Here is a 12,229-nt window from a genome sequence, read left to right on the forward strand (position 1 = left end):
GTTTCGTCCTTGAAGCTCTCCCCTCCCTAGCAACCACCACCATGCACTGCCCTGACTCTCCTCTTATTCTCAGACTAATTATTTCCTTTCCTTGAGGGTCTAATCCTATAGTCAGATTTGTACTTGTCTTGAATTCCCTGTAAACTGTAAGATCCAAAGGCAAGATTTGTATTTTACACATCAGCTTATAGGCCAAGGTGCCTATCACAAAGCCTGCTTGTTATAAGGGAGGTATCACCCTGCACCTACCTACACACAGCAGGTGATCACCATCTCTACAAACCATTGATGCACACTGTCAATCTTAGGTAGCCATCTGCCCAGTGGTCTAGATGTTTTATCTTCCTCCATACATTTAACTCTCCAAGCCCAGTAACTAAAAGCTTTTATAGCTAACTAAATAAAGAGCACTCTACATAGCACCGACCACAGTGGGCCTTCATTAGCATCTGTTAAAGCACTTAGGCTTGAAAGCCAAACAGACCTAGGTTTTAATTCGTGTTCCCCCATTCACTAAGCAGAGTAACCTCGGACTAGTCACTTCACCCTTATAAGCCTCAGTGTCCTCCCTCATTTGTCAAATGTGGTAAATAATAGCAACCTCACACAGCTGTTGAAGAGGATTTAAGATAAGACATGAGTTTCTGGTCCATTAAATAGCTCATAAATGTTATCTGATTCTCCACCCCATCCCCAACACACACTGCCCCTCACAGAAAGTATTTCTCGGCCTCCTAAGCATTATGACTTCAAATGGAGCATATCATCACCTTCGTATTGAAACGTTTTTCAAATAGTCATGAATCCCTAAGAGCTGTACCTAACTAAGGAAGAATTGCTGCTGTTCTCACTTCTTCCAGGACATGAGAGTGAGTGCGGGTGGTGGAGAAAGGGAACAGATGAAAATTTAGTGCAATCTCCATGCCTGTGTTGTTAAATCACAAGTAGATGCCCCCTCCCACTGTTCCCCCAGGGATAAGAAGGTCTCAGATGAACTCTGTAGCCATCTGATCAGGGGACAACACAGTTGAAGGATTAATGTGGCCTCTCTCTGTTGGTGGTCTTGGTAATTGCAGATGTAGTGGATTGTAAACTGGGGGACTGGGTCTCCCACTAACGCACCACTGGGCCAGCACAACTGCACATTTTTCAGAGTTGAAAACTCGACTAGCCTTTAATGAGGAGGCAATGTTGGGGAACCTTGTTTTCTTGGCAGGGCTCTTGTAGATAAAGGGAGATGGAGGGGTGGGGAGGAACTAATGAAGTCCAGATGTGGGCAAAGTGAAGTATGATACTGAATAAACAAGTCTTGCAGGTACTAAGCTCTTCTTCTTGTCTCTCCAGCAAGAAATTTGCATGTGGTACAGAGTGTGTTCCTGTGTGCCTCCTGGAGCATAGCTGAGATTTTAAGGAAGAAAACAGGACAATTTCCCCTGCTCTGTGTATCCTCTGATATCCTTTGACCTAATGCTTTTGATTTTCTGCCCCCAGTTTATGGCCTCTTCAGTGATTTTTCACAAACATATATTGAGCACCAAGGTCTATGTCTCACACTAGCAATACCAAATCATATCAGATCTGTCTCTCCCCTGTGCAGCTAACAGGGGAGCCAAGAAATATACAAGTAAACAGACATGACAATCAGCACAGTGACTACAGCCACAGAGGTGGGCCCAGGGTTCTCTGTGACCTTCGGAAGGTGGGGGAGGAGACAGCTACGGAATGCTTCCCGGAGAAATGTCTGCCTGGTGTTTATTAAGTACCTACCATGTGCCCAGAGGAAAAGACTTGGCCCCTGTCTTCCAGCAACCTATTATGTAGCATTTTTTTTTTTTTTGATATGGAGTCTCGTCCTGTCACCCAGGCTGGAGTGCAGTGGCATGATCTTGGCTCACTGCAACATCCACCTCCTGGATTCAAGCGATTCTCCTGCCTCAGCCTCCCAAGTAGCTGGAATTACAGGCACGTGCCACCAAGCCCAGCTAATTTTTATACTTTTAGTAGAGATGGGTTTTCACCATGTTGACCAGGCTGGTCTCGGACTCCTGACCTCAAGTGATTCACCTGCCTTGGCCTCCCAGAGTGCTGGGATTACAGGCGTGAGCCACTGCGCCCGGGGTATGACAGTTTGTATTAAGGTGTTATTAGCCTGCTTGAGATGGGGTAGCTGCTAAGTTTCATGACAAGAGACAATATGTAGCTAGTTGTGCTGAGGTTCACTACTGTGTAGTGAACACCTGACACATCATAGGCACTTGATAAGTAATTGTGGAAGGAGGGTAGGCTGCAGAAGACAGCAGTAGGAATCAGAGAACTCCTGGTCTGGCCATGCCACTACTTAGTTATGAGAGAGTCACTTAATATCCTTGAGCCCCAGTTGAGTTAGCTGTAAGAATCAACCTCCCAGGATTACTACCAGGTGCAAAGAACAGCGTGCATATAAAAGCCACACTGTAAACTGTACAACACTACAGAAATATGAAGGATGATTCTCACTTATCACACACATAATATCACATGATTTAACAACCAAAACAAGCCTATAGCATTGGTGAACCATTGTGACCAATTTATAGAAAAGCAAAGTATAGCTCCAAGGGGTCCAATGGCTCTCCCGAGGTTGAAGGACAAGTCACAGAATGAGTAAGCACGCAAGTTGGGACATGTACCTAAGTCAGATGATGCCTAAGTTTGACTTTTTCTCTAGTTAGGAATATTATTACAGAAGTCAGATTCAAGTGGGGTAGCATTTTTATGGCTAGGGAGAGAAGGGGATTCATCCATGACTCAACCATGCATCAATTCCTAGATATTAAGAATCTGTATAAACCCCTTTTAGGTTCTGAGCGAGGCAAGCACTGAGCCCAAGTATATTTAAAATGAATACTTAGCATTGCTTCCCATTTTAAATCTTTGCCCATGATACTCTTTGTAATACAGTGCAAGACAAAACTGAGATAGGAGATGATATTTTACTGTTTGCTAGAGTCATTAAGCCTTTGCAAGGCAGGGATAGGAACCATTGCTTTGTGGATTTGGAAGGAATTCCTATTATGCTATAATTCCAGAATCTGAGATACATCTGAAAAAGAGGTCAACATGACTAGGTTTTTCCATATCTCCTGCCATTGAAAGGTGTCTGCTTTCTCCATAATGCCTGATGATTTGCATCTCTAAACCACACTGGTCTCCTCCACTGCCATTCCATTACTTTGTTGTGGGGACCATCCAAATGGGAGCAGGGGCATCCAAATCAGTCAAGGCCTCTCTTGCTGTTTTAAACAAACCTGACATTCAGCAGGAGAAGGCTCAGGATGGCAAGCAGCAGGATGATCGTTCGATTTCCAGCTCTGGGCCCCCCCACCCTCCACGACTGTCACTCCTGCCCTCTAATCAGAACCAGGTTCTGGATGGGGCCAGCTGGGAAAGTGGGAAATGTGTCACCGTCATTGTTGCTGTTTTTGTTAAATTTAAACTCTATAGCTTTTCCAGAACTGAGAATGCAAAAGTGAATTATCCCCTCTGCCTCTGAGGTCTTTGCTTTTACCTTTTTCTGTGAGTACCCTTGATAGTTATGACAGGTAAACAGGCTAGTAGGCTTCATTAGAAGCCCCCAATTCACGTGTCTCCAGCAGAAATGCAACAGCAGTTGGACCAAGAGGTAAGAAAGTCCTATTGCAAAGTGGAGTGAGAATCAAGAGAACTGGGTTCTAATTAAATAACTATAAGAGTGGGGGGTGTAGCTAAGGCTGGGGTTCCTTTCCTTACTATATTTTTGCCAGATATAACATCTGGCTGTCACTTCACCATTTTTTGACTCTGTTTACTCATTTAGAATAAAAATAGTTAACATTTACTGGGCATCCCATATGTGCCAAGCACTGAGTTACTTTATATATATTAGCTCATTTAATTCTCAAAACCTTAGTAAATAGACATAGCATCTCCATCTAACAGATGTATTTCCAGAGGCGCCATAAGGTTAATTTGCCACATGGTCCACAGCAGAGGGGTTCAGGTCTGAACCAGGGCATGTGCTTTTAACCCTGTGCTAAACTGAAAACCCTAAGAATATCTAGCTCTTGGGGTTTCTTCAAGGATGAAATGCATCCACACGTGTATCTCCCATACACGGCATACGCAGTAGCACTGGACAAGAGATAACAATTATTGCAGTAATTTCTTGGCTTATGTTTCTCCGGAACTATAGGAAAGCACTATCTAATCCATTTTGCTGCCATTGTATGGGTTGGGGAAGCAATGCTGTTGCTCATTGTATAACGAGGCCACAGCACATGACTGCTTCAAGAAAACCTGGGAGGTCAGGAAGCATTGTAATTAAAATATCAACATAACACAAGGAAAGGGGCAAGCCACAATGAAGCTCTCAATAGCACATTTTTTCTAAGAAATGCTGACATCCCTTAAGGAGAAAGGGATTGGCCTTGGCAAGCAGCAAGTGAAGAGCTGCTGACCTGAAGCTCTGCTTGGGGAAGGAAGGATGGGAAGAAACACATGAACTCTGAAGAAGCTACTTTAGCATTTTCCTTTGCCCATCCTGGGGCCAGGTCAGAAAACCAGAACCATTCCGAACTAAAAGACTCTGAACGTTCCAGTGAGCCCACTGCTGCAAAGTGCAATTCCAGGCATTATGGCATTCATTTGATTATTTTTTTTTTTTTTTGAGACGGAGTCTTGCTCTGTCGCCCAGGCTGGAGTGCAGTGGCACGATCTCGGCTCACTGCAAGCTCCGTCTCCCGGGTTCACGCCATTCTCCTGCCTCAGCCTCTCCGAGTAGCTGGGACTACAGGCGCATTTGATTCTTACAGTGATCCCCTTGAGGGAATCCAAACAGCAATCTCATTTTACAGATGAGGAAATTGAGGGTTAAAGAGATCAATGATCCACCTAATTCACACAGCTACGAGAGGCTCTGAAGAGTGTCTTTTTCCACTGCCCTGTGTCTGGGAGCAGCCCACGAGGCAAGCTGGGAATAATGCCACAGAGAGTGATGAGCATGTGACACTCCTGTCCCTGTGCTTTTCTTATCTCACCACACTCTTGGGTATAGTGGGCTCCTTTGAAGTGTTCAATTAACTGATCCTCCAACTTTCAAAAACACCTGTTCAAACCTCAGTACATGATACTGTGCAATTATTTGCCTTCCACGACAAATACCTTTTTCAAGGAAAGCCATTCTTCCTAGAAACTCAAACCCACAACTGTCAATTTGGAGCACAGAGGAAAACTAGACCTTTCATTTTTCAGTTTTCAAACACAAAGATCCTTAGTCCACCTTTAAGAAACTACTGCAGTTGCCAAACGGACTGTTTTTCTTTTAAAGGTTGGAAAGAATTCTACTAGCCTCCCTTCCCCCTCCCCAAATTCAAGCTGTTGATTGTGTGCCTGGTTTACGATGTTATTTAAAATACAAAGAGGGGTCTCAAAGTTTACAACCAACCTCCAGAGTGGGCAAGTCAAAAGAAAACTACATGAAATGTGGTACATGTAACATCAGCAGCTTACATTTGATCCAGAGTAGGCAAGATAAACTAACTGCCTATCCCCTTGAGCAGTTCATTTGGACAGGTTAGCCTTCCTGAACTGTGAGTCTGCGAGACAGAAAGGGGGCTTTGAAATCAGCCAGGCACAGGCTGAACCTGAATTTTTTTGTAGCTGTAGACTTTGAGTATGTCATCTAACTCTCCCATCTGTATAATGGGGGTGGGTGATAGCACTTACTTCACATTTAGTGTTCTTAGGATTAACTACCTTCCTTCTTGGCTAAATACAAGCCAGAGAAAGTTGGCTTCTACTTGGTATAAGTCTCTGTTCGCTCAGACATTCTATAATATGACAATACAGGAAGAAGTCAGACAGGATCCACTATAGCAGAATCTGGACACTTACCGCGAGGATGGCAATGACGATCCCCACGGCGCAGAGCACAGCGTCATTTATTGTCTCACCAGTTTTCAGTGGGTACTTGATGCTCTCATCATTGCAGTAAAACCCTCGGTGGTAAGGCTTGATGGTGCTTGTCTCGATGATGAGGAAGGGGAGGCCCGCTGGTCCAGGTGGAACCATGGCATATACCAGAAAAAAAAAAAAAAAAAAAAGGAAGGGGAAAACATCAGTGCCAAAGAGGAACCTCAAGCAAGGACCATCCCAAATATCACTGAGAGTGATAATCATTCCTTCCATTTGTAGAGATCTACTGCCTAGAGAGAGCTTTCGCTATGCACATCCCCATTCCTCCTTTCCACACCCCTATGAGGAGAGAGGCATTATCCTCTTCTCTTCCCCAAGAGCTCGGAGGTAGGCAGTGAAAGAGCCAGAGCAGGGGTTTTCCCACTGTTCTACAATACCCTGCTAAAAATTAAAGCCCAAATCACAACATTTACTAATATAGCCCCAAATCTCATGATTTATGCTTCCAAGGGCATTCATTTCTTAGCTCTTAACCATTTCCCCTTTGACAAGTTCACTAAGGCTGTGCTGCCTTAGTAGTGAAGGTCTTGGAGTAAAAAAATCTGGATGTGAACCCCAGGTCCACCACTTCCTCTGGTTCCCACTCCATTTCCCTGAGCCCCAGTTTTTTCCCACAGTAAAATGAGTTGTGGTGATGACTAAAGGAGATCAATGCACACACAATCTCTAGCACAGTGCCTGGCACATAGTAGCTGCTTCATGAATGCCATTTTCCAGGCTTTTCTTTCACTGTTCAAAGAACTACCAATAAGAGTGAGCAGAGCTGAGCTTGGCCCTGCTGCCTGCAGACCTGGATAGAGGGCCCAGGGCACCCAGGAGCACCAAGTGGCTCTTACAGCTGCTGCTGGTTATCAGTGGCCAGCTCAGATACTATTCTCTCAAAGGTCATGGCAAATGGATTCCATCATCTGCCAAGAAAAGTCCCTCAAAACCCTGACTTAAAAAGCAAAGGCCCATGATAACTCTTGTTTGGATGCTACAAGAGCCTCCTAATCAGGCTCATGGCCCCCATTCCCTTCTACAGATAGCCACCAGTTTTTTTCCTGAAGGGCTTGGACCGTGAGCGTGTCAAGGCCTTGCTAAAGCCTCTTCAATGGCTCCCCATGACACAGGGTGAAATGAAGTCTCTAAGTATGACTTTAGGAGTTCCCATGACCTGGACATCTCTCCAGCTTCATGCTCTGCTGTTCCTCTTCAGTAAGCCTCCAAGAAAACAGTACACAGAGACTGTGGATTCATGCTATTCTCTTAGACCAAAATACCTCTTCCTCCCAAACTACCCAACTGCAATACCAAGCTCCAATGACACTTCGCAAAGTAAAAGGACCAGCTCTTTTACAAATCTTGGAACTAGGGAAGACCACCAAAAACACAGCGGCCTTTCAGCTGGAACTGCCATCTTCCAGTAATTCACCAAAATGACGAACACAAAGGGAAAGAGAAGAGGCACCCGATAGATGTTCTCTAGGCCTTTTAGAAAACATGGAGTTGTTTATTTGGCCATGTATATGAGAATCTATGAGAAAGGTGATGTTGTAGACATCTAAGGGAATGGGTACTGTTCTAAAAAGTATGCCCCACAAGTGTTACCATGGCTAAACTGGAAGAGTCTGCAGTGTTCCCCAGCATGCTGTTGGTATTGTTGTAAACAAAAAAGTTAAGGGGAAGATTCTTGCCAAGAGAATTAATGTGCGTACTGAGCACATTAAGCGCTCCAAGAGCTGAGACAGCTTCCTAAAAAACATGAAGGAAAATGATCAGAAAAAGAAAGCCAAAGAGTTCAATTGAAGCACCAGCATGCTCTACTGAGAGAAGCGCAACTTTGTGAGAACCAATGGGAAGGAGCCTGCTGCTGGAACGTATTCCCTATGAACTCATGGCATAGTAGATGTTAAAAAAAATAATAAAATAAATACAAGACTTCTGGACTGTAAACACACACACACACCACACACACACACACACACACACACACAGTGGATAATACAGCCACTATTGAATGCACACTCACAATGTGTTGGGTTCTTTACATCCATTTTTGCATTGAAGTATTATTTAAGCACTACTACCCATCTTCAAGCGGAGGGAACAGAGACTCAAGAGAGAATAGTGAGCTCATTCAGGGTCTCTTAGTCCACCTCCAAATGCTTAAATCCCTAATTTAACTTTGCAAATTGATTTCATTCAAATGGGAATTTCATTAGCTGAAAAATCCCAAGATAAACAGTTGTTTACAAGATAAAATTCCATTTTTTCATGTTTTTCAAAAAGAATTAAATTCACATCATGTTGCTTGAAGTCCCAGACCACCTCTAAAAAAAAGGTACCATGAACTGCACAATTTTTCAATTACTTTGGTCCAGACCGGCAGTGATAAAAATGCTCACTTTCTAAAAAGTGTATTTATGTATCACTGTGCATACACACATGGATTTATTTGGTTTTATTCTTTGGATTTATTTGAATTCTATGGCTATTTATTTTGTGACCCCTAACTGCTTCCTGCTAGAACAACAATTTACTTTATCAAATTCATACTGGTGCTTTGAAAGGAAAGAACAGCAACACACCACAGTATTGTGCCTGACCTTCTCAAAGTAAACACAGAGGGGCCCTGACAGGCAATAGCCATTAGGTTTTAAAACTTTGTCTCTGCAATGGAGGAGAGGGGGCAGGGAAAGGCAGTGGATAAACGTTCTGGCTTAGAAATGATCTTTAGGGGTTAGGGGACTGGGAGAGAAATCATATGGTCCCGAACCATCTTCATGCCACTGCCTAAACATTTTGAAATGCAACCAAGTTGGCTATGAAAAGTAGCTGAGAAGCCAGCAGTACGATATTATTAATAGTCTGCTTTTAAAGTTCCACATATTGAGATTTAAAAGTTGAGCTGCAGTTGCTCTGGTGCCTAGGAGCCAAAGTGTTGCTAATAAACTCAGGAAGGGAACAGACCCCAAGTTCCTTACATTTGCACTCCACTCTTAGGCCTCCAGCTTCTATTTTTAATAGTGCTCACATGATAGGCCTGTAAAACATATGTTTCTATGGACAATAAAACACATATAAAAGAGTTTTAGAGTTACACAGAACTGGGTTAATGATCTTGACTCTGCTCCCTACTACTTAAGTAAGTTATTTCACATCTCCAAAACTCCCTTTCTCATCTGTTTAATGGGAAGAATGAAATCTAACTTTAGGATGGTTGGGATTATATAAAAATTAAAGCATTCATTCAACAAATATTTATTGAGTCTTAACTATATATATTAAGTTACAAGGAATACAAAGATGACCCAGACCCTGCCCTCAAGAAGCTTACAATCCAGTAGGGGAAGACACATATCATCAAAATCAGTTGAGAAGAAAGTCAAGGCAAAATAGCACTGAGTAATGTCAGCATAGAGTCCGGGGCACACTGTGGACACTCAATGAATGTTAAAAAGAGAAGGGAAAAAAGCCTCATAGAGAAGGCAAGGGAAGAAAATCTGGTCAGTCCTTTGCCCACTTTTAAACTGAGAACAGTCCAAATCCTTTTTCCTCTTTCTTTGCCTATGGCTTGGGGAGGGTTTCCGGTTCTGATTATGTGGATGAAGACCACAAACAGACAAGAAATTGGAGCCGAATATGTTCTGTTTATTTTCTTGAAAGGCATGCAGATGGCATTTACAAAACCCAACGGCTTTTTCTTGTCTCCCCTATAAACTTGTGGTATTATTGAGGGTGATGCCAGTCAAATCTTGATTTTGATCCAGGAAGAGTAACCACAGATTTCCTTCAGTTGATGGGAAAAGCATAAACATCCCCCCAACTAGGCAGCTAGTCCTTAAGAGATATAACACTATGCCTTGCCCTTCCAGGACACAGAGAAGAGGCTGTCCTTCTCCAACAAACTTTAGTTCCAATACCGTCACCATCTTTATTACCAATTACTATAGTCCTTTATCACTTCATTTGGAGAAATTTCCCAGTGCTAGACACTGGAATCCTGGAAGTGAATACATCATAGTACCTGCCCAGGAGGAGTTCACAGTGTTGTAAGATAGTCAAAAAAGCGAGAACACTGAATTATTTCTAGTGTGATGACTGACATATGCATAGAGTATACCAAGGACACAAAGACTATTCTACTAGAGTCTTTCAAGGTGTCCAACAGAGGGTGGGAGACTTCAGTTAACCCTTATATAAGTAGGAGGGGTTTCTAGAGTCCACGGGCTAAGTACATTCATAAAAAAATCAGTGCAGTTTAGGGATTTCGATATTGCCAGTCACAGAACTGATGGCTATTAAATGAATACAATTTTAAAGTTTGCTATAGAGCTAGAGGAGATGAAGGGAATGTAGGAAAGAAAGGTGAAAATAGCACAAAGCATAAATAATAGGTAACATTTACTAAACAGTATGTGCCCAAACTGTCTTGAGGGTCCCCACATAAACTATTGTAGACTGACAAACCTGGCTGCCTACCATGGTCTAGGCATTGACTGGGCCACTGAAATGAAAGCGGCCACGTTCCAACCTTCAAGTGGCCCAAAGGCTAATAGGATAAACAGTCATAAAAACTAATACATTAAGCCGCCCTAAGGTTCAAAGAGATTAAAGTGACTTACCAGTCACTCTGCAAGTAAGTTATGGAGCTGAACAGGTTTCAAATGATCTGACTCTTGATTTTGGGTGCTTTCTATAAACTAAGTGAGTCACTCTTCAGAGAAGGAAGCACCTATAAGTATTAGTAAATTAACTGAAGCTCAGCAAACCTCATGGCCTCTGATGAAAAAGGCACTGTTCAGAACAATCAAGGGAATGGCACTGGCTCAAGTTCACTGAACTTTCACTGTGTATCACACATGTGCTAGGTAACTAATTACATCAAACTCTAAGGCAATAGCCCGGAGTTTACATTTATTCATAATAAAAGGTGCATTACAAAATTTTTGCAAAGCATGAGCAAAAATAAAATAATAATAAAAAAAATCTAGTGAGTGCAGACCAAGACCCAGACTCAAGCATTTCTCCTTCCTTTAATCAAGGATCAATTAACTTCCTATACCTCTGGGGATTTCTTGGGATGTGTAGGTTGCAGAGGAGGCGAAATACGAACTCACTGACAAACACTTAATGGGCATAAAATCAAAGCATGAAGAAAGGCCCCTGTGTTGGGTTCAGGCCTTTGAAACTTCTCTGGCTTTGAAAAACTAACACTGAGGCAGATTGGGTGGTTTGGGGGTGGAGTGTAAAAAACACAGACTAAGTTTTTGTGGCCCACCCATTGATAAACTCATGTGGGAAGTGTTACCCAAGTGACCTGGCCCCAAAGCCCTGCTCCCTGCAGCCACAGTTCACCTTTGCACAAAATTAAACACAGCCTCCTTCTCACAAAGTGCTTTTTAGAAAGCCCTTGGTGAGGCTAAGAAGAGAATGAAGGGAAGGGTGAAGAAGGAATCTTTGCATTTTTTGACCAAAATCAGAGCACCAGGAGGGGACTTTTACGTCTCCTAAACACCAGGTCCTTCATGTCCTTTTCCAGAGTTGTTCAATTTTCCACTCAAAACAATCTATAGTCATTATAAAATACGTGAAGTCCAGGATCTGCGAGAATAATAATTAAACTAACATCTGCAGAAAGCCTACACATCTATCCACAAAATAATACTGGTTGCACAAAAGTAGGCATCTGGTATAGCATAATTACTCAAATTGGGCAGCTATTAGAACTCTGTGACAAAGCCAGCTGCGGTGGCTCATTTCTGTAGTCCTAGCCATTTGGGAGGCTGAGGCAGTTGCATTGCTTGAGCTCATAAGTTTGAGACCAGCCTTGGCAACATGATGAAACTCCGTCTCTACCAAAAATACAAAAATTAGCCGAGTGTGGTGGTGCATGCCTGTAGTCCCAGCTACTCAGGAGGTGAGAGGATAACTTGAGCCCAGAAGGCAGAGGTTGCAGTAAGCCAAGATTGCGCCACTGCACTCCAGTCTGGGTGATAGAGCCAGACTTTGTCTCAAAAAAAAAAAAAAAAAAAAAAAAAAAGAACTCTGTGATAAAAAGTAAAAAGTTTATACATCTTACCTACAGTATAGAGTTATGAGTAGGTACTGTTCAACCCATCTTACGAATGGAAAAACTGAGGATCAAAAATGTTCATCAGTTCACCTAAAATGCAGAGCTAGCAATGGTCCCAATTTGGACCACCTATTCAAAATATAGACTGAAGACCCTGGACCTTGAAGGAGTTTAGAGTTT

The 12,229-nt window shown here is 42.8% G+C and overlaps 1 protein-coding gene and 1 pseudogene across 1 annotated transcript in view; one reads left to right on the forward strand and one right to left on the reverse strand.

Annotated features, from left to right (window-relative positions):
• PLPP3 (phospholipid phosphatase 3) overlaps positions 1–12,229 on the reverse strand; it is an 83,466-nt gene that overhangs the window by 35,051 nt on the left and 36,186 nt on the right. The window contains exon 2 of the mRNA XM_030812900.1: positions 5,911–6,068. Within this exon, the coding sequence (XP_030668760.1) occupies positions 5,911–6,068 (158 nt within the window). The remainder of the gene's footprint in view (positions 1–5,910; positions 6,069–12,229) is intronic.
• On the forward strand, positions 7,410–7,876 carry LOC115835152 (annotated as a pseudogene).

Source organism: Nomascus leucogenys, chromosome 5, assembly GCF_006542625.1.
Source record: "Nomascus leucogenys isolate Asia chromosome 5, Asia_NLE_v1, whole genome shotgun sequence".
NCBI lineage: Eukaryota > Metazoa > Chordata > Mammalia > Primates > Hylobatidae > Nomascus > Nomascus leucogenys.